The sequence below is a fragment of the Ictalurus furcatus genome, chromosome 11 (assembly GCF_023375685.1).
Source record: "Ictalurus furcatus strain D&B chromosome 11, Billie_1.0, whole genome shotgun sequence".
NCBI classification, from domain to species: Eukaryota; Metazoa; Chordata; class Actinopteri; order Siluriformes; family Ictaluridae; genus Ictalurus; species Ictalurus furcatus.
The window spans coordinates 7860442-7884000 of NC_071265.1; the positions used below are offsets into that span (position 1 = coordinate 7860442).

The window sequence follows — 23559 nt, forward strand, 5'->3', positions numbered from 1 at the left end:
GGCTATATTACGGAAATACACATTTACTTTAACAACAGGGCCCAAACAATTATGTTTAATTACTTTTACTTTGAGTAACATACATTGTAACAAGAAATCATAAATATGTGCGTACAATGCACACAAGCGAAGCACAAACTGCACGTTACTGTAAAAAGAAATATTGAAACATTGTACATGTGCAACAGTGAAATTTATTAACTTAAATCATGTTTATAAACATGAATTTTTTGAATGATAATGAATTTTTTGAATGTTAACGAATTTTGAATTTTTTGAACGTTAGCAAATTTTGAATTTTTTGAACGTTAACGAATTTTGAATTTTTTGAATGGTAACAAATTTTGAATTTTTTGAATGTTAATGATTATTTGAATTTTTCATGTTTTCATAATTCAAAACATGAAAAGATGGTGACATGTTCAGGACGAGAGGCGAACTGCAGATAATATTCACATCTTCTCGAGTCACGGCGACACTAGCCAATCGCGGGTGTCCGTGAGCTCGTGTATGAGGAAGGCGGCAGATAGCGCTTCCCTCTGAGTGTGTTATGCTGCTCTGTGACGCGGCATGAGCAGTAGTTCGAAAAGACGTGGATGCTGGTTTCGAGTGTTAACCTTCATGATTACTGAATTGGGGGGGGAACTGACCTTTAGCTTCCCCTTACAATAAGTCTGAGGGAAAGTCTGAATGAAGTCTGAATTCAGAATCTCAAGTTCAAGTTCTTCGACACAGACAGTGTGTTATACAGTCTATAATTCCTGTAGTGATGTTCTTTAAAAAGAAAAATGTTACCGAGTGTGTTTTTTATAACTTCTCAGATATAACTACAGGCCATTTGGCTAACATATGGGCAACTGTTTAAAAAACAAAACCCCCCCCACACACACACACACACACACACACACACACACACACATTAATCCACTACAATACTATGTTATGAAGAGGAATTTACTGAGGAGTGGTGCAGCTTCTTCTAACACAAACTCAAACAATCAGTGTAAACTAGGCTGCTGCCTTTTTAATCACCCCACGGGGGATTAAATGGGGGTGCAGCACTAAGCCGGTCTTAACTAATTGCCAAAATAAAAATAAATCATTTAAGGAAGGGGGAGAACATGCAGAGCTGGGTGAGGGAGTGGAAAGTGACAGGAAAAGTATTAATAAGAGAGTAATATTAATTAGAGAACTGGGTGCATCATGGAAATAACTCCGATGATGTCATTGAAAGCATTAGTGCTCAGTTCATCCACCCAACCTTCAGAACGGAGTTATCGACTACATGATTGACGGCTTAAAGAAGGGGGAGGACGGAGGAAAAAAAAATAAAAATCTTAATGGCTGACGGCATCCGGAGGTACTCGTACTAACCGAGGAAATCTCAAATGCACTCTGACGGAGTTTAAATTGTGATCACACACTATGATAAAGAAGAGAAGAGGAGAAGATGATAGCCAGACCTCACTATGTCATTTCCATGTGTGGTACAGAGCAGAGAATGGACTTGATCCAGCTGCACGGATGTGTGTACTGTGTCTCGGACAAGCTCGGTCTCATTTATACTCAAAAGATCCAGAAAGCACTAAAATGGGCCAATGAGGAGGCTCGACATTAAGCAAGAGCAAAGAAAGGACGGTTGGGAAAGTATTCACACTCTGCACCTGCCGGTCTCAAATGAGCCAAACACACACACACACACACACACACACACACGCACGCGCACACGGCTGCTGCAGCTGCCCATCAAACCGAGCGTGTGTGAAATCAGCACAATTAGCAGGCGCCGTACTTTTCCTCCCTAACTTATTATCCCCGCTATTGCTGTATGCTTATAAAAGAACGGCTTTAATCGAAGACCCGCCACCACCTCCGCCTTCTTTTCAGCATTTCCTCTGCAGACGAGGAAAGATAATCCGTACTGATCAGTCTGCCTAATCATATCGCCCTCCATCATAAGGTCCAAATGAGAAACATAGAGAAACACTAATTAGCGCTTACATATTCTAATTCGGTGTGTATGCCTTTATGGAGAAATAATGGAGAGAGAATTACACACAATGATGGAGTGAAGATTGGCAGGGATTTGTTTTTCGATTTGTACTACTGGAAAATGGTCATTTGTTTGAAACGGGTTAAGCACAGGGGGAGGGCACACTGCATCACGCATGAATTTGTCTCGAGTCTTTCATCTGAACCGGCGCCAGTTTTAATCCTCAGTAGTGCCAACACGCTGAAGCCGATATTCACGACAGTCGCATGCACTCGAACGCCCGTATCAGTAAACATCAGCAGCGCTGTGTCCGTCTCCGATACCGTCTCTTATCCAGAGGGGAAAGAAATGTGGAAATCGCTTGCAATACACTGTATTTCCTCATCGCCTAGCAGGCCAAAAATACAGTACGAGTTCAGAACTGGAGCAACGAAGTCAGAACAACAACCAGCAGACAAAAGACAGGAGAAAAAAGGTTTTGTTTGGGTGATGCTCACAGAAGTTGTATCTCGAGAAGACTTGTAGAACATTATGAAAAGCATATTTAAAGCTACAGTGTGTAGGACGTCGCAGTTAAAAATAAAACTTGATTCTCGGGTCGAGGAGGGGAAAAAAAAAAAAAAAGGTCTATAATATAATAATATGTTCCTGAGCTGCTGCGAGTTGCTGAGGCTGTGTCAGGGGTTCACTAGATAACATTAGATGACGTGTATTCGGTAGCTGATGAGCTGTGCATGAGCACTGCAGGCTGATCAGGGCTTCTGAAGTGCTCAATATACGCTTATTTCTGGTTATTATTTCCTTTTTTTCCCTGGTAGAAGTTGCAAATATCGGGCTGCGGCCCAAACAACATACTAAATAATATGTCACTACAAGCCGGTGTCATTACTATTCACGTATACTGTATTGTGTGGCTTGAGAGGTGAATGTCTGAACTATTAATTGTTAGTATGTGTAAACTGCTTATTTTTTCCATTTAGTACCACCCTTCAGACGCTACATAAGATAGTTACATGTTTCCCAGAAGATGAAATAATAACAATTTACGCCGATCATCCTGTTCGAAAGTTTACACCCCCCTGGCTCTTATTGTATCGTGTTGCCTTCGAGCATCAGTGAATGTTTGCACCTTTTGTAATAGTCGTGTACGAGTCCCTCAGTCGTCCTCAGTGTGAAAAGATCAATCTCAACATCATATAATCGCTGTTGGAAAGGGATCAGATATGCAGAAGATGCTGGAAAAGTAAAGAATGTGCAGGACCTGGAGGATTTTTCTGAAGAACAGGGGGTAGTTTAACTGCTCAGGACAAACAAGAGACTCAAAATGAACTATCACAAAACATAAACACAGTCGCTGATCATCCAGGTAACGACACACAGTATGTACATACACGGGTATGTAATCTTTTGAACTGGTTCATTTGGGTAAATTCAGTTATTATTGTGTAAACATCTGTTATGTGAAATCGCTTATTCAGGGCAGAACTAAGTAAAAAAAAAATGCAATTTTAATGAGCCCTTAAAAAAAATAAATAAAAAAAAAGTATTAACATTTTGCAGAGTGTGCAAGATGTATGTAAACTTATGACCCCAACTATATATCGATATATTATTTCAGGCAGATCAAAAAGTTACCCCTGGACTAAAGCAGGACTTAGTAGTCAGTTCAGAACCTTAATGTAAACTGAATAAGACTCGGGTGAAATGATCTGAATCTGTTTTGCTTGCGAGGGTAAATCTTGTCTAGTCTAATTCTGAAGCAGAATGCAAAGGACGTTACAAGTAATTAGAGGAAAAAAGAAAAATGATAGGCTGGGGAATAGGCTATAGAAGCTGCCGGAACGAGGGCCTTCACTCTTACACAGTAAACAACCTAAAGACCAAATCCAAATGTCTATACCATTTCAGATGACTTTAGGGGATAGTGATTCTCATTGAAGCCCGGTGAACGAGGCAGAAAACATTTGGTAATTAACACAGACATTTACTGTCACCTAACATTAATGTTCAGTATAAAGGAGGCACATCACGTACCGAGCTACAGTTAGCACTGTTTCCGGGGTTAAGAGAGGTGTGTAATCAGATTATAATCACGTCGTTTCATTCACACACTGCTTTATCTTGATTTGGTACTTGGTTGAACAAATACAGTCCATCAATATAGTGTTCGCTCTGAAGCCACACCCTAGAACCTTTTCACTTCCTCCAGGATTTCACAGTTTTACGATCAGAGAAATTAACGCAAAATCAAGCAAACTCCCCAATATTCGGAGGATTTTCCACAGGTTCGGGTCGAGACGTGTCATGTGACGTCATCGCGACGCGCCTCTTCGATTCACGTGTGTCGAACACGAGTAACGCTAAAGGTCTCATTTACCAAACAACAAACATCACTGTGCAAGACCGTGCAGAACAATTTCGTGCGATTTCACTAATTCAAATACTGTGCACATTTTTTTTAAAAGCCGTGGCAAGATCAGCCATTTTTTCCACAACATTACAAAAACCTCTGAAATCCTGTATGGATTGATAGACAACCACCGATAGCGTGACCAGCAAGTAGAAACTGTTCATCCTCTGAGCAGATGTTTTATACACAGCTGTAGGAACGTGCTTACAACAAAAAGTGTCAATCACTGACATGAATATTAAAGTACGATTCATTCTGAACAACCTCTACAACTACGACATCCGCTTCTCCTGAAAAAATGCTTTTGGAATGATGGAGAATAATAACAGAGTGATATAACGTCATCTCCTTTATTTTCTTCTTTCACCTATTAAGCTGCGAGACCAATGAGAGTTCATTACCAGAAAGCAGACAGAAAAACCTCCACTATTTTGCACTCAGGTCCAACTACCTGTGACAGGTGTAAATGTGTAATTCTCACCCTCAGCAAACACCACAGTGACTTCCACAGAAACACCTCTGGAGAGAAACCGTCTCTTTCTCAAACTCGCACGCGCACACACACACACACACGTTTAGCCTCCAGACTCACACGTCTTGGCTCAGAACTCACCAAACAACCGTGAGGCAACTGTAACGAGAAAAACTGAATAAATACAGAAACATAAAGCGCCTTAAAGCGAACAGGGATCAACAACAGAGACAAGACAGACCATGACACATTCACACAGACGGATAAAACAGGGGAGAGAGAGAGAGAGAGGGAGAGAGAGAGAGAGAGAGGGAGGGAGAGAATAATGTGACAAAATAAACATACGTTCAGACCTCAAACAGAACCAGTGCAAATTGAGGTACGAAGACAAGGAATTACACGTCACGGACAGACGAGGAGAGATGAACGGGGATGAAAAGATGGTCCTCATTAGAGGAAGGGGAAAAACAGAGGAGTCTTGGTCCTCAGGGAGGAGAGTGCACGAGTGGAGGACGATCAAAAGGAGCCCGCTATACTGACACACTGCAAATACAACATCTGAATATTACCTGCTGACACAGAGATGAGGAATCAGATAAACAGAGAGATAGGGAGGGGGAGAGAGAGAGAGAGAGAGAGAGAGAGAGAGAGAGAGGGTAGCAAACAATGAGGGGGCAGAAATCCATTCATAAATCAATATGGTGTTTCATACTTGCAGCTTTATAAGCCTGGTTAAGATACATGAAGCTCGTATGCTCCTTTAGGTTTCCAACCTCTACAGCTTATTATACAACAAGTAAATAGAAAACAATGGGAAACAAACTTACACTCTGGGGAAAAAAACTCCATCTTGCTCCTGAATTTTTTTTTTTTTTTATCTATTTATTTATTTATTTTTTTAAGCTGGCTCCTCTTAGAGAACTCATAATGAGAATATAATGTAATCCCTACAGCAGCGTTTCCCCTTTAAAACCGTTCCACGTCTGCAGTGTAGTAATTAATTTAAGAAAAGGGAGCACTGCTCTCATTTCTGTCCTACTAAAGCACAAGGCTTTCACTTCTCATGCAGCGGGGGAAAAAAAAAGAAAAAAAAAGGAATAAATAAATAAACGTTAGTTAATGGTACAGCTATTTTTCACCTCAAACATTCTCACACATTCTTTGACAATCTGTGTATATATCTTTTGCCTTAGCAGGGCAGATTGCATCGTCGTGTCTTAAACATTGTCAGCGTTTACGACATGGCATCCAAGCGGTCGAAGAGGCACTGAAGTGGAGTAGAGAAGTGCCACTGGCTCTTATTTCAGTTCGGGACGAACCGAAGTTCTGGAAACTACTTGAAAACACACTAAAACAATAACCACAAAGTATACCAGAAGCATTTCCGGTTCAGAAAGTGCTGAATATCTGGGGAAGGGTCACCGATACGCACGCTTTCAGACTAAATACAGTACAGGTCAGACCCGTGTATCAGCCATGATACAGCCTGGAGCAGAGGGGGGTTAAGGGCCTTGTTCAAGGACCCAAGAGTGGCAGCTTGGACCTTCCGATCAGTAACCCAGAGCCTGGCAGTGCTGGGGCTTGAACCCTGGGGCTTGAACCCTGGACCTTCCGATCAATAACCCAGAGCCTTAACCGTCAAGCCACCACTGCCCCTGTGTGGTTTTTCTGACTTAACCAGGACTATTTTACAAGCTCTTAGAGTTATTAACATGACAATGGGTGCGTCTCAATCAGCTCCCTAGTTCAGTAGTCAGGGCACTGATCAGGGAGTCGGCCATTTAAAGGTCTGTCTCAATTGCAAAATCCTTCCAGTGCACTGGAATGTTCGCTCCCAAAAAAATCCCACAATGCACCACTAAAACCAGCAGTTTTAGCTTACTGGAAATGACATCATGCTTTCTGAAGTCTCTCAGCTCAAAAAAAAAATGTGGGACGAACTCTGACAACTTCTGGCTAAAATTAGAGCGATTACAATTCCAGCTTGTTCTCGTTGTTGTAGCTCTCAAACGATTACGTTAGCTTTGATGTTCTATACACAGCTGTTTGAGTCTAACGACTTTTAAGTGTACGATCCTGCTTGAAGTGTCATGGCAGAAATGCCTGTGATTAAGCTAAATAAGTTATCTGATGTCTAAAACCGAAATATTTCTTACGTTTTTTTCATTTTTGGTGGTGTTTTACAACGCGAGCACGTAGTCGTGTCGCTGGAAATCGAGTCATCAGTGTCCCAATGTGTAGTGAGCCAGGGTCCTTATCAGTGCCTGAACTCGTGTGCACGATATACTGATTCACCAACTCGGGAGCTGATCGAGACATAGCCAATGAATGACAGCCAATGAACTGGCAGAACCTAGTCTGTCTACGTGATGATGCCATTAATGTGTCAGGTAGCATCCTCTCAAATGTTTCAAGATGCAGCATTAAAGAGCACCTATATGTCTGGATCAGTTCCACTACACACTCTGTCATTAATTGCAGGTCGGTCACCAGCTATTTGAGAAGCTTCTCATCAAAGGGGAGAATTCGTTACCAATAAGTCATGCTTTCCACACAAAGACTAACCAAGTCTGACTGCGTGTGTGCGTGTGTGTGTGCGTGTGGCCCTTGCAGCTGAGACCTCACATTTTCTGGCACTCTTCCCTCTCTCCTTCACCCCTCCTTCTCTGTCCTCTGGCTGTAACGATGAGCTCATGCTCCCAGCATGGATGCAGAGTGAGCTCATTGCTCAACTCTTAATACATTTATCCAGTGCTTTGGCAGGAAAGGCAGGTCAGTCTGTCTATCTGGACCGCCCAGGCTATAGCCTAGAGTGCGCTGGAGAGAACCGGTTATTATGTAGGTGTACCAAGTTCCACAGTGTGATCTGGGTAAACAGCTCACTCTGTTTCAGGATGGTTTTGGTCACTGAAGTGGTACTGAGTATCCATGCAGTTGGATCAACACATTATTAAATAATCATCAAGTCTGTCAGGAGCGGAGTCAGATTACTGAAGAGAGCAAGCAGTGCTGTTATGGCAAGATGTAGTGTCGTCTCTTAAGCCCTAGGACTGTGAACCCCCCAAATACCTTTGCTCGTTCGATTATTTTATAGCGTTTCTATAGTAACAACTTGCATGGATTTTAAAAATGAGATATATAATTGATAAGGTGAAGCTTTCTCTTCCTCCAGACTCTGGGACCTTGATTTCCAAATGAAATGCAACATTTACTGTCATCTTCCCCGTGATTGTGGTTGTGTGTACTGAACCGGACTCAGAGATTAAAGGCTCAGGAAACCTTTGCAGGTGTTTTGAGTTAATTAGCTGATTAAAGCTCTTCTCAGGTCGACATTTCTGTATTATACATTCTTTATTCAAATATTTTGAGATACTGGATTTTTTTATTTCCATGAGCTGTAAGACGTAATCATCGAGATTAAAACAACAACAAAAAAAAAGCTTGAAATATTTCGCACTAAGTGTAATGAATCTAGAATATATGAAAGTTCCAGTTTTTTAATTAAATTACGGGGGGGGGGGGGCTGGGGGGGCTTTTCTACGATATTCAAAATTTTTTTTTAGATGCACCTGTATGCATCATATCCTAGGAGAAGATGAAGGAGAAGCAGTGTGTGCTCTGTGCCATTGCGGCGATCTATATGCGGCAAAAGCGCAAGCACCAATAGCTTATGGCCTTAGCGCGGTTAATCAAAATAATAATAATGAAACACACTCACTTTTTCTTCCAATGGAGCAAAATCCCGGTGTAGCTCCTATCTCAGTAAGTGAGCGTCACCATCAGGGTGTAGTTCAATATTTATTTGATGGTGACCGGGAGCCAGACCTCAGCTCTTTGGCTGTGGTCTCCATGTTTCCTGGGTGAAGTGTCCGGCTTGGTGATTCTCGTTCCCGGGCGAGAAAGTGAGTGTGCTTCATTATCATTTCTTTTATTTTTTTATTTATTTTTTTTTTGCTTTAAATAACCGCTAAGATCCTAAGCCAATCTAAGCTAAACTAAGCTAATTGCTACAGCCACAATGGTGCTGCTTCTGCTAGTGAGCACGGGTGGTACGGATCACGTGCACGCTACTGTCTTCACTCCCATTGGTAGTCGCTGCGCCAAGACGCTCCAAATTTGCATAAAGTTAAACTTTCCTCAGCTTTCAAAGTCACTGGACATGCCCACATCTAGTCGCTGTCGCTCATGTCGCCAGCTCTCGTTGAAAAGGGATGGTCTCCGGTCGCTTTGTCGCTGCGAGTCGCTGTACGTGTGAAAGCACCTTGAGAGGTAAAACTGTAACTTCAAGATGGAGGGCTTTGTGGTTTCTCAGTAACATGACAAGCCTCATTATTGTCTTGTTAACTTCAGGAGAGCAAAAAAAAAACTTAGTGTGGTAAAGGGAATGACCGTTTATAGCTGCTATAATACAAGGAATAACAGGAAATGACTTGCTTGGCAGATGTTCCACAACAACTCCTGGGTGGTCCCCTTATTTTTGGACCACATCACATCACACCATCCATTCTTTAATGCTTTTCTCATAACGGTACGTCCCGTTGTGTTTTATGTCCTCCATACTGTACTGTGAGAAGCGCTCTGAGTCCACAGCAAACTGAAGTGAGATACAGCACTGGATCTGCTACGACGCAGAGCTTCGCTTTTGCTTCTTGATTAGATACAGCTAATCAGTCTGCACTCGCGTCACAGGTTGTTTAGCTGCTCAGCAGCCGAGACTACTCGTTCTGTACCTGGAGGAAAATGCAGCACGGTCTTGAGATAAATTGAATAAACACAATGCTGCAGTGTTGCGGCTTCAGCCAGGACCTGAAGCAGCCCTAAACAGAACAGAGCTGAAGAGCAGTAATGAGAAGAAAGAAAAAAAAAGAGATGAGTGTGGGAAAAATGAAGAAAGTTGACTCTTCCATCACTGAATCAACAATTAGAAGCTGATCAACAGGATTAACCCTAACTCTGCAAACAACGTCATATAAATGCAATTCTCCTTTCCTCTGATTCTTTGAATCATGCCGAGTTCAACGGATACCACGATGTTCATTTCCACCATAGGGGATTTTCCACCACTTTATTTTAAATGTTCAAAAGCAGTTTATTTTTTCCATTTCTTTTCCTGTAGATTTTGTCTAATAATCATGACATTTCCACCACAGCACCGTGAGACGAACCGGAACAAAACCCAAATTCTTGGATTATATACTTGGATCCATAATGTGTAAATGAGGTGAAGTCCCCGAACAGTACATGAGGACATACCTCAGCATGGGTGACGTATTCACACCAAACTTTGTACCCTAGTGAAGGACCACAACCTATGGGACTCCAAGAAGTTTCATCTAAATTCACCTCTAGGGGGAGCTACAATTCACAAATTTGTCAAATTGACAGTAACCTTTTATCCATGATCCTTCCTGTTTCCCTGGAAGGTGCTGAGTGTTCTTGATGTAATGAATTTGTGAATACTTCCAAACCGTAAAAACTGTTGTTGTTTTTTTTTGTTTGTTTGTTTGTTTTTTTAAACTTCCTCTCATCACAAAAAATTTGACCATAGCATTGAGAATCCAACCCAAACAAAATGATGCTTTAATGTGTTGAGAAATCTTGTCACATATTTAGCAACGTGACCTAATGTTAACACACAAGCTTCGAGTTCATTTGCAACTTGAGAGGGCTACTGAAAACAGGAAGTGGGGTGATATCACAGCTGATGGGTCCACTGGCTTCTGATCTTTCTCCATTCCTAAGGGGTGGGTCAAAAAAGTGCTTGGCCCCCTTAATCGCTATCGTTTGATTAACTTTGCTAGTTTAAATCATGGGTTTCCCTCTCATGTTTTTATGCAATCTAGCTAGATGAAAAGAATCGAGAGGGCATGTGTACGAGAGGGAGAAACCGGGGAAACATCTGCATCCTGAGGGCCAGGATCCTGAGTCTGTTCAAACATGGGTAATAATGCCCGTGAACAATATTATGTTTAGTGAAAGTACAGGCTTGCTTACAAGTTAAGCACTGTAATATCATACTATAAAATTATTTTGTTATAAATACAATTGACATTTGTGTAATCATCACTTGCATACTTCACAGCATGAGCAGTTGTCTCTCAAACCGGTCAATGTGGCAATATTTAACCTAGCGATGCTGGCTAACAGACACCGGGTCACTTCAAGACAATATGGTTAATGTAAAATAGCAATGCGTGTCTAAGAGTCTCGTACACCATTACAGTACACCACACCATTACAGTAAGGCAGTGACAGCTTAATGGTTAAGACTCTGGGTTACTGATCAGAAGGTCGGGGGTTCAAGCCCCAGCACCACCAAGCTGCAACTGTTGGGCCCTTAAGCAAGGCCCTTAACCCTGAACCACTCCAGGGCCGCCGTATCTTGGCTGACCCTGCGATCTGACCTCAACTTCCTAAACAAGCTGGGATATGGGAAGAAAAGAATTTCACTGTGCTATAATGTATATGTGAAAGGCTTCCTCTTCTTCAGTATTTATCACTACTGATCCAATTCGCCTCATCTCTTTTCTCATAGGTGCAATGAGCTCATCTCTAAACTCACTGGAGAACCATTTACTATTGAACTCGAAAAACAGCACGATAGATGAGAACACAGGCTAATACTGCTCTGTAGCTCATCTTTACATGGCAAAGCTAGATAAGCATCAGCCTTTTCAATTTTAATCATCATTATCATCATCGTTAGTTAATTTACTGAATATATATATTTTAAATCCTAACATTTCAAGCCACATTGCTAAATTTAAAATCTCTACCAGGGCTACAAGAGGAGTTATTTTGTGACAACAATGACTGACAGTGAGCTAAACCGCTTCTACGGGGAAATCTGACTTTATAGTATCTGCTTACTCATTTCCTCATCATTAACCATAATACGGACGTCTCTTATAAACATTATCTTTAAATACTAAATAGAAGATTTGTTTGGATGGTATAATAATACTTCATAATAAGATTTGTGAATTTCCATAGCACTCAAAGTGAAAAGATCTGCCTAGGCACAACCAACATTCGATTAAACCTATTAATGTTAAGTGCAGATCCATTAATAGGAGTCACGCTCGTTTTCCACTAATGATGAATCAATAATGCAGAGGTTTCTGCAACACACACTAATTAAATACATTTATTCAACACGTTTATACTGTGCAATTAAGCTGGTTTATGCACACCTTTGTTTAGATATTAAACTCCTCATTAAAATTGGACTGGAAATGCAGGAAACAAAAGCTTGCTGAACACACATGTCAGACATATTGAACTCCTCGAGCAATACTTGCTGGTCTAAGCCAGAAATAAATCAGCAAATTCCCAATATCAGCAACATAAAGATGAGCCTGAACAGCTTATCTAGGTGCTGCTTATTACTCACAGGCAGTGTCACTTCCAGAGAAAAACCAATTTCCCATTTTATCCCTGGACTCAAGAGACAAGCTGGGTTTGGTGTGAGGGACGACTGAGCCAGAAGGAAACACAATTCACTAGAACGTCTAACTAACCACAATACAAGATGTTATCACACTCCTGATACATGGGTTTAAAACACTTCGGGGGGGAGAGACACTCAGTTTGGATGTGAAATCCAGTTTGGCTCGAAACTGAATCGTCTAATCAATTGAAAGTTATGTCTTGGAACAAAGACTAGTTATTGACTAGTTGTTGAACACAAACACTGGAGAAAATCATAGCCAGAGCTTTGGGAGCAAGAACCACTAGGAAACAAGATTCAACAGAACCATCATTAACATACACACACCCTTTATCCTCTTCAAAAAAACATCCAAGTGCATCTTTACAGCTCACAGGGTTTAGGTCTTATACCAGAGAGACACATTAGGAGCATTAAGGCAAAAGCTTTTGGTCATAACAGCCTATTCATCAACAACTGATGGGGAAGGAGGTCTTTATTCAGAATGACTCGAAAAAGCAATGCTGAATAATTTAATACTGCCTTGAAGGAATGTAACACATATGACACTATGGAAATATTGCTGCTAATCAGGTCGAGAGCTAAAAAGTGGACAGGCTTTCGGTGGGAGTTTCTCATCTGATCCCAGGCTTTAACAGAACAGATCCCCCGGGGCAGAACCTCAGGATGGAGGGATTTGCAAAAACAACCCTCCACACCAGTTCAGTGCACTCGCAAAACACAGAGCTCAGCGAATATCACCCAACCTCTCTCTCTGCCAAACATTCTGCATCTTCACCCATACCCGGTTCAATTGCAATAGGCGATTTATCACTACGTTACATTTTACATCCATTACACCAGTACTACATGTCCACGGCACAAGGACGTCCCTTCAGTGCTTTAAGCTCGTCATTAGGGTTGATCAAGACAAGCGTGCGTTGACGTAAAGTGTCTGCATTTCTCCTCAGTTTCAAATCCAAACCTGATCTATCCCACTACGATTTATCTGGCTAGGACTAGATAAGTGTCATATCTCACCGATTATCCTAGTAGCTCTTCACAACCCCCCCCAAAAAAGACCAGACAATGCTTAAGTAATTACAAGCACAAACTCATTTACAACACAACACAGCAATTTATCTATTTAATAACCTAAAAAAAAAAAAAAAACAACAATATATAATTCCCATTATAGGCTCTAAACCATTTAATCCTTTAAGACTGACCAAGTACAGTCTCACTAATATCTCTGTACTTGTGCTAGCAATGTAGAGATATTATTACACAAGATAAATGTCGTGTAATAATATCTCACAAGATAAATACACAAGATACACAATTCACAAATACACAAGATAAACATTTCGATATAATGCTAGTAGTATGCACATAATGCAATAAAATTTAGCCTCTATACACAACACTGGCATAAGCTTTCCCAGTAGGACTCGAACTGATTCGGTGGTTGCTGAATGAAAAACTTGATACTAGTGATATAAATGTATTGTGTTGGCCTGTGGTTTTCTTTGTGTAATATCAGCATGGCTTTATGGTTAATGTCAGACATGTGCGAATTAAATTCTCAGAGATAACCGAGATCCCTGAATGCTCATGTTCCATGTGGAAGATGTCGTAAAGCAAAAACGGTGGTTTGCCGAGACGTTACAGGCACATGGATTAACATGTATTCGTTCCAACTGTGTTGCAAAGAAATTTGCAATGAAGAGACTGAATTATTTAATTAATTCCCGAGAGAGGAACGGAAAGGAACCGGCCAACTGCAACCTCAGTATCTGTTTCGACTTATTACATCCAGAGTGAACTGGGTTACATCACATTTTCAAGGTTTCCAGCAATAGAAACGGTGGTTAAACGCCACCTAATGTCACAAGCATTGCCATGAGGAACGTCAGCAAGCGTCAGAAGCGACTTTGACTTCATTTAGACGCTCGACGGTGTGAAAATGCTGATGAATATTTCGAGATGAGGTGCTAACTAAAAAAAATTCTAAAAACCAAAACAAAGATGTCCGTGTTAAGCATCCTGGACAGTTAACACGAGGATGGACACAACGGAGCATGAGAGAAACACACGTTACATATCATCAAAGCCCATTATCAAGGAGCATTACCTGGAGACCTCGCCGTCTTAGAATACTGGAGTCGTCCATTGTGCGGTCCTCCAGAAACCAACTTCAGATATGCTGATTTAGCACCTTATTAAAAGTCACGCGAGTAGTCAACACAAGATCCGAGGTAAGGACTCTGGGCAAGGACAGGCACTTTCAGTTCACCCTGTGTAGTCGTATTAGAGAAAAGCGCTCCACGGACAGACCGAAGCAGGCATGAATGAAGGGAGAAAGTTCAGTTCTCGAAGACTGGCTCGTCAGTTAGTGTGCATTTCAGCCAAGCTACTTCACCTGCATTATTAAGTCACAGCAATGGAATACTGTTAAATAGCTTTGATGGTCCTAATGCTTCTGAGCAAGTTTTCATAAAAATACGTTACAGTTTCTTCTCGTCTATTCCAGTCAGAGGAGTGCAGACCTTCGCATAAACACACACTGTTCTGTGGAGCTCCAAAGTGCAAAGCTCAGCACTTGTCCAATGTTGATATCTGCTGTATGATCTTGCCCTTCGACTGAAGACCCTCTCTCGACTCGTCATCGATTCAGCACAGGATAAACACCCATCTCTGGCACCGAGCCCCTCCAAGCGAGGACGTGTAGCATAGCGCCGTTGGCCTTCCCCTGCTATCGCTTCCTATCTGTGGATTCCCATAAGGACTGATTTCTATGGAAACCCCTGGCTCTTCACTACTGCTGGGCTTTTAGTGATGAAAATGGCAGCTTGGAGGCTAGAAATAGAACAGTCCTCCTCTTATTTAAAAGACAGCAATCATTTCCAACACAAATACCATCCTTTGCACCAGAACCACTCCCAGTAGAAGAATAAAAAAATAAAAAATAAAGGTCTAAACAATATTCTTCTCAGCTGATTATTACTCACGTGACAGTTCTATAGGGTTTAGCCAGTGAGGTATGGTGGATGATTGGTTCTTAAATATCTGCAAAAGACGGACTGTCTCCACTCAGCTGATCCAGAAAGACTTCACAGCTCCAGAAGCAGCCTACAAGCAAAAAACTCCACTCAGTCCCTCACTGTGAGATTCCAATCCTTCCTTTCCCTCAACCAAGGCATGGCGTAAAAGAGCTCCTGGTGTCCGAACGACAGACGGAGCGATGATGCGGTGTTTATTTGCATGCAGTCAGACTTTCCTCGGTTTCCATATCTCTGTATATAGCTGCAGCGAGAGAATAAAGTAAGCCATGAGCAGCAGAGGAAGAGTGGCACTTCTATTCACGTCTATTCATCTTCGTCATTAATTTGGCATGGGTTATGAATGAGCTGCCTGTAACAGTAGCCGGCACGGTCGGCTTATCCTACAGAGCTTCTTCGCCCGGCTGACATGTACGCTGGGGAATCAGATACCTGCGCTGCTTCTTCTTCAGAAAACGAAACCCGAGTCTGCTTTTTCTGCATTCTCCGTGTTTCTCGCATGCCTCTGCCCTCTTCCTCTGTCCACCGCGTAGGAGCATTTGCTGCACAGCATGCTCTGTCTCTCCCGTCAGCCAGGCAACACATCCAGCCAGCCAATCAGACGCTGGAAAGCTCAAGTGCATTTACATAATATGAATGGGGGAGCTTTGAGGCTCCGCCCGTTCACTCCCCTGCTCCTGCTATTCCAATCTCCACACGGACCCAGATTCAGCTCCTACAGCACACTGAAACACGACGATGAATAAATGATGCGTTCCCTCAGCCAGGATTAATTATTTAGTCTTAATGCTTGAACAAAACTTGCTCAGTGTTTAACACACAGTCTCTCTTCATTTGTCTGTTTGCTTAGTGCTGCGTACAGTAAAAATATCTGAATAGGTCTCTCTCTCTCTCTCTCTCTCTCTCTCTCTCTCTCTGTGCACAGCACTTCACTGCTTTGTTCTGTTCTCTGGGGAAGACAGGGACATGAGACACATGAAAGAGAAAGATTACCACCTATGCGAGTGCTTTTTCAGAACCGTGTCCTTATTACTATACTGCTTCGCTCTGCTTTTCTCTCTCGTAACGATAACTAGCACGGCCGCAACGACTGCGAGGACAAAAAGAAAAGAGGAACAAAACTCTTTTCACTTACAAAATATTTGTACAGGGTAATTGGGCCTGGATATGACAAGCGGGAGATAAGTGTTAGCCCCAGGTTATAGAGATTTGCATCAGCCTTGGAACTGGATCTCATTTGCATATCCAGTATTTCACTTGTTAACTTGTTAATCGTGTGGTTTCGTTTTCTACTGATGGGTTCGTGTTATCTGTGTGTTTCTATACCAGAGTTTAGAAGACTATCCTGCTAGAACTAAAAGAACACTCAAATGAGCTGAAAGCCTCAGCTTGGTGCCTTATACACATCGCGAACAGAACCTGCTGTGTCACCCTGAAAAGTGGGTCAAGGTCTAAAACAGGGTGGCTATTAATATGTGCACCACAGCAAGGCGAAATTCTTGAATCTGCAGAGCTGCACGGCTCAGACAGTAGCTCCGGCTGTGACATGAATGAAAGGTTAATATTCACGCACTTGTTCTAATACGTTATTGTATTATTGCAAAAGTAGGAAAGGGTGATATGGACTTAAAACTATATCACGATATTTTCTGGTATTTATTGCGATAACGATATCATTGACGATATAAATATAGTACCATGCACCACTGTTTTTATCTACAAGTGACCGCTGTGATCTCGAGAGCCTCGGAAACACAAACATGGATCTAAAAGTAATTTTCTGTAAGCAAACCAGTTCCAGATTGTAGAGGTAGCTCCCCATTTAGTGATAAACTCCTCTTCAGCGTCACGTCCGCCTTCCGCCCAACTTGTTTTCGCTCTGCACGTGAGCTGCGAACGAGTCGCAGACCATCACACACACAAATACGTCATCAACTAGGCTTTATCGTTATTATCACGGGAAGACTAATTCTTATTGTGGGGAGAATTTCTACTGGTATATCTCAAACCACAAGATATCGCCCATCCCTAGTAAAACGTGTTGCATCGTAAAACCTATAATCGTTCATGTGGTGATTTTTTTGTTTATTTAAAATTTATGGAAGGAGAAAGAGAGTTTGCGCTTTCTGGCTCCTTATATATAACACATATATATACACACACATATACATACATAAGGAGCCAGAACTACGTCTTGGACATTCCACAACAATAAATCTAACTATAGATAGTTAACACCAGAAATACCCTGAGAAGTAAGGAATAAATCACTCCAGCCCATGCTGTTATATGGAAAAACAATGCATTCTGGGTGGTAGCGGCACTCTGCTGTGCGTTATGCTGCATCACACCTCCAGACTGCATCGTTTTCCTATAACAGCACGGGCTGGAGTGTGTTATTCCTTACTTTTCAGGATATTTCTGGTGTTCAACTAAAACGATTAGTGTCTGCTTAATTTTGACCCTATAAGTATATAAACACTTATTTTACTCTCGTTTTGCAGCATTTTTTTGGCTCGTTAAAGAGAAGAATAAGAGGTTTCTTTTATTGGTTGACCTCCACGTAAGGTGCAGAAATTTTCAACAAGTGCCTGTTCTCCATGAATAGCCCTGTATCTCGTTCTGATAAGAATTACACTCGTGTCCCCACTGACCGTTAAACCGTCCACAACATATGTTCTTGAAAACTGCCCTTCACTCTCCGCGTAATAAAAAGCACCAGACGCAGTGTTGTACCTGCACATAGCACAGGGCAATTTATTCATGCACACTCAGAGAGATAAATGTCACTTCAGTCAAGTAGAAATCAATCCAAACAAGGACATTATATCTCACGGCTCAGTTAAGCCACGTAAACTGGAGGACAGATTTACAGCTATTACGTCTATCAACACGAACAACAGGAAGAAAGCAAAGGGATGAGGAAAAGGATCATTAGTGACTAACGAACAACTAATCATACTTCATACATCAGCCACATGAGTGCATTTCCAGATGTTGCATGGCTAACTGTCAACGAAAGGTTAAAAAACACAACAACACAAGGCGAAGGAAAGAGACTAATTATAATGGGTGAAACTATCAACTGCACAGCATCATCCAGCTTTACAGTTATATAACAGTAAGTCAGATGAAGACGTCCTCTATCCTTAACGTCCTCTATCCTGCCATAAAAAACCTGAATCAAGTTATAAACCTGTCTGAGATACAAGAGGAGGTTCATAAATACTGACTTTCCTGAATAATAGGTTTGGTCATTATTATTCATTATACCGCAGTAATGTTGAATTCTGATTGGTCAGAAGGTGTTGAATTATTTTCTATAACAGCAGCTCTGACAGCAGAATTGACTACAAGTCAAATCTCAGGTTTATATTAAACACTCGTGCTAATACATTAGCCTATCGTTTCTATAGAAACCGCTGAAACAATGACTTGTATGTCTGACAATTCACATAAATTTGGACACAGGGTGTCCCAAATGTCTCATACATAGGGGAAATGTTAACAGACATAGGGGAACATTTTTAGCAAAATGTCTTCCAAAATATTTCATACTTTTCCATATTATTTATTTTTGTTCAGATGAAATGTAAGAATGCCTTTGAGAAAAGAAGAACGTGTTGAAATCATTCTCATGGCTGGACCAGGAAGCGCTCGCAAGGTTGCGATGGACTTAAACAGGAACCATGGCAAGAACATCACATCACATCACATCACGTCACAACACTGCTACCAAACTAGGAGCCAAAGTTGGGAGAGACGAGTCTGTCCGAGTTTACAAAGAAATGGCACGAGTACAGATGTTTTGTAAATAAAGTTACCCTTTGCTATAAAGTGTTAATTTCTCCTTTGTATGAAGACTTTTGGGACACCCTGTAGATTAAAAACACGCGTAATTGTTGATATGGAGTGAAAATTGTTGATTTTTGGAAGAAGTCTCCAGTGTCAGTACTTTGTAACAGTACATTTTCAGATCTGGAAAGTCTTTAGGACAGTGGGATTTGTGTTTATTGGCAGTTTCTCGGTACCATGAAAAGCTGCAGTTAAGTGTCTTACTAACCTAAAGACAGAAGAGGAGAAGCTGGTGTGTGAGTGTAACTATAAATGGATAAAAAGCACATTTCTTCCATTATCATTTTTTTTTCAAAAATGTAACAATTATAATGTGGAAAATTGTAAAGCACTTCAGAAAATTATTGGAAATGAAATCAACAATAGCTCCTCTACATGTTGGGCAACACCACCACCACCCAGTCAGTGATTATTTTCCTATAACAGTATAAATAAACATTCAACACATTCCCAAAAATAAACTCCATAACCTTTCTAATGTGCAAAGCTGAACTGAGGTTTCACCCTTCATAAAGCCCCATATTAAGAAAGCCACAATTGATGAGTTGTTTTGAGACCAAAGATGTGAAGCTGATGTATGAATCATTAATATTTACCCAGCTGGTAATGAAGGTGGTAGAAAGATATAAACAAATTCCGACAGGATGAGAATGCAAAAAAAAAAAAAAAAAATATCGGGTTTAGCGTTACAAAATTGTGACAGACCCCACAAACATTTCCCCCTGAGAGAGAGAGAGAGAGAGAGAGAGAGAGAGAGAGAGAGAATTAATACGGATTCATACTCCCTCTGGCAAGAAAACGTGTCTCTAAATCTGAAGAACAAGCTCGCTTCTGTCACAGAGCTATCCTCTAGTAAATTGTGTGCCTAGAGCGATCTATAAATTAGTCATGAAAACAGACTGGTGTGCAAATATTCAATGCAAAGGTGAAGAACGAGAAATCACCATTTTAATGACACACTAACGCACAAACCTCGTCAAGAGATCATTTGGTTTCTACATACCCACGGTCATGGCCAGTGCAAATTACTGGCCCCCTTGAAAAAGATGCCTTTGAGGTGAACTATTTTAATAATATCACAGGCGTGAGGTGTGTTACGGTTTGAAATCTTCACGTCATGACAACCTGGACCACAAATATCACCGTTATTAAAGTATCATGGTATTACACAACTGTTAAACATTAAACACACACACACGCTCGTGGTGAAAATTATATTAGGAAATCTTTGTAGGAAAAGATCTTTGCACAACATTGTATCAATAACAAAAACCAAAAGGATCAAAATGATCAAATCCCCTAATTATTGTTCTTAGACGTCGAGATATCTTCGGCACGTGCAAAGAAATGCAGTGGAGTGAAAATGCCTTCAAAAATAATGAAATTAAATGTTTTTTAAATTGTAAAAAATACTGTAAAGAGCAGGAAATAGTAATAAATGAGACAAAGTGAGTATTTGGTGTGACACACTTAAAAAAAAAAAAACAATTAATAAATACTAGTCTGAGGTAGGATTAGTGCAGGTTTATAATGAGATGAGCTGTAAGTTTTATTGAGCATCTTGCAGAACCAGCCACGGTTCTTCTGGAGACTTTGACTGTCACTGACTTTTTTTTTTGAAGCAAAACCCTGCAGCCTTCATTGTGTCTTTAGTCTGAAAAGTGTCTCTTACCACTTAATACGCTGCTTTCTTTAACATACAAACATCTTTGACATACAAACATTTTACTATACCATTTCATTTTGTGCTGGAAAACTAATGTTTTGGAATCTAAAAAGGTTTTTAGTCATAAAGTCATACACAGTACTGTATGTTTATTCAGTAATGTTGCCGGGCTTTAGTAGTTATGACCGTTTTGCAGGGTATAAATTATTAGCAATGGGAGATACTAAAATTCCACACATACTACATACACCTCATTTTAACACAAAGCGACTGATTTGAGCTTTATTATAAGCGCTTGTTATATAGTGCGTGTCCGTGACCTAATAAACCGTATATAGGCTTTAATCTACGAAAACCATAAACTCGTCTGTCGTGCTCTAGGAACACAATAATTCATCTAAAAACCATGAAAACATTTCAAACTCGGCCAGTACCGGTGACAAAAGAGCTCTTACTGGAACGCTTCTAACTGAAGAAAAAGCACAAAACCTCTTTTCCCAAGGACACGAAAGAATCTTTACCAATAGATATTTCTGAGAAAGACAATTGAGTGAAACCTCTTTCGTCTCCAGTGTTCATCACTCTGTCGTTATAACACAGATAATGGCTCTGAGGAGAAGCAGCATGAAACTGTGACACGAACAACCCTACTCACAAAATGCTCTAACCTTTAACTGAATTACAAGAAACTGCTTTAAAAAGCCTTTTCAAAAACCATATGCTTTTAACATAATCGTGTGTTTCGTAATTATTGGCACCCCTGCATACCTATCAGTTTCCTTAGCACTCTCTCGTGGACTCATCCTCACGGAGCATTTGTTGTCAAATGGTTAGACTACTCTTATATTTTGCCATGCGAGATCAAGCAAACGATCCACAAAGACATTTTTCATAAGCGTTTTTACCCACTTTTGCCAAGCGTAATAAATCGTTCTTAAGCTGAACGCATATTGCAAAGGCACGTTATATATTTTGTTAACATGTGATGCAATATAACTGCAATATGCTATTTTTGTCCATATCTTTCAGCTCAGTAATTTCACATCTACTACTAATGATGAAAGGGAATTAATCTCTGTGCAGACACTTTGATGAAAAGAAGTTGAAAATCACACACAGTTCTCGACAACTAGTGCAAGCTCCGCTACATTACACATCTAATGCACTGTGCCGTTACTAAGAGCACGAGTTACGCAAACAGCACGGTGTACGACACCCTTCCTTAGCCGCAGCAATGCTAAATAAAGCATCGGTGGCATTAAGCTCACTGGGATTAATGTTGTGTTTAATAGAATGCTAATTAAACACTGAGGGTATGCATCAGCAACGTCACCAGCGCTCGATCTGTTCTCAGAAATTAACATTCGGACTTCGAATATTCTGCGAATTTAAGATAAAATCCACACTGTGTGCCTTCGAACTTAAGATTTGTACCAAGCACTAGCACTAGATTTTAATTAAAACATACTGCTGAAAAAAAAATGGCATGCAAGATAAACAACGCACTAAGAATGTTTTTTGAAGAAGAAAAATGTAGAAAGAAAAGTTCTAGTGTTTGAAATAATCCAGTCGTAGTCAGTAAAGTCCAGTTGCAGTCGCTTAAGCTGCGTGAGCTGAAGCTGAAGAGTGAACGAACGGCGGTAAACTGAAGCGCTTTACTAGCGGGTTAATTAACTCACCCGAACACTTCCTATACACGTATGAGATTAATCAGACATTTACACACAACATAAACACAGTATCACAACTCGCTTCTGCACCACAAAATGATGTGAATACACAGGTGAACATGAAGTTAAGTAAGACGCTAGGTAGAACGGTAAGTCACGCTGTGAGTACACTCGTTCTGTAACAACGCACTAAAACACAGATAATGAAGAACTAAAGTGTAAAGAATCCACAATATTGTATTACAGAGGTTCTCAACCTTTTGTAACTAAAGCCCCCCCAAGCCTCCCCTATCATGTGGCACGCCTCCCTCCCCCACCAATATTGGAGGAGACCAGGTATAATGATTAAATATTCTATATAAAATCTATCTATCTATCTCTCTGTCTCTCTCTCTATTTTATACACACACACACATACATACATACATACATACATACATACACACAGAGTATCTCACAAAAGTAAGTACACCCCTCACATTTTTGTAAATATTTGATTATATCTTTTCATGTGACAACACTGAAGAAATGACACTTTGCTACAATGTAAAGTAGTGAGTGTACAGCTTGTGTAACAGTGTAAATTTGCTGTCCCCTCAAAATAACTCAACACACAGCCATTAATGTCTAAACCTCTGGCAACAAAAGTGAGTACACCCCTAAGTGAAAATGTCCAAATTGGGCCCAATTAGCCATTTTCCCTCCCTGGTGTCATGTGACTTGTTAGTATTACAAGGTCTCAGGGGTGAATGGAGAGCAGGTGTGTTAAATTTGGTGTCATCGCTCTCACACTCCCTCATACTGGTCACTGGAAGTTCAGCATGGCACCTCATGGCAAAGAACTCTCTGAGGATCTGAAAAAAAGAATTGTTGCTCTACATAAAGATGGCCTAGGCTAAAAGAAGATTGCCAAGACCCTGACACTGAGCTGCAGCAGAAAGAAAATGAAAAGAAAATGCAGAAGGAGAGAGAACGCGGGGTTTTTCATTTATGTACCTTCTA

General features: G+C 40.8%; 1 protein-coding gene across 5 annotated transcripts in view; it reads right to left on the bottom strand.

Annotated features, from left to right (window-relative positions):
* The window catches only part of mast2 (microtubule associated serine/threonine kinase 2), a 151399-nt gene that overhangs the window by 69009 nt on the left and 58831 nt on the right, over positions 1 to 23559 (bottom strand). Inside the window, exon 1 of one of the 5 annotated variants that reach the window (XM_053636476.1) lies at positions 14439 to 16911. The exons of the other annotated variants lie outside the window; for them this stretch is intronic. Coding sequence (XP_053492451.1) covers positions 14439 to 14477 — 39 coding nt within the window. The 5' untranslated portion in view covers positions 14478 to 16911. Of the gene's footprint in view, positions 1 to 14438; positions 16912 to 23559 lie in introns of those variants that run through there. 5 annotated transcript variants of the gene reach the window in all.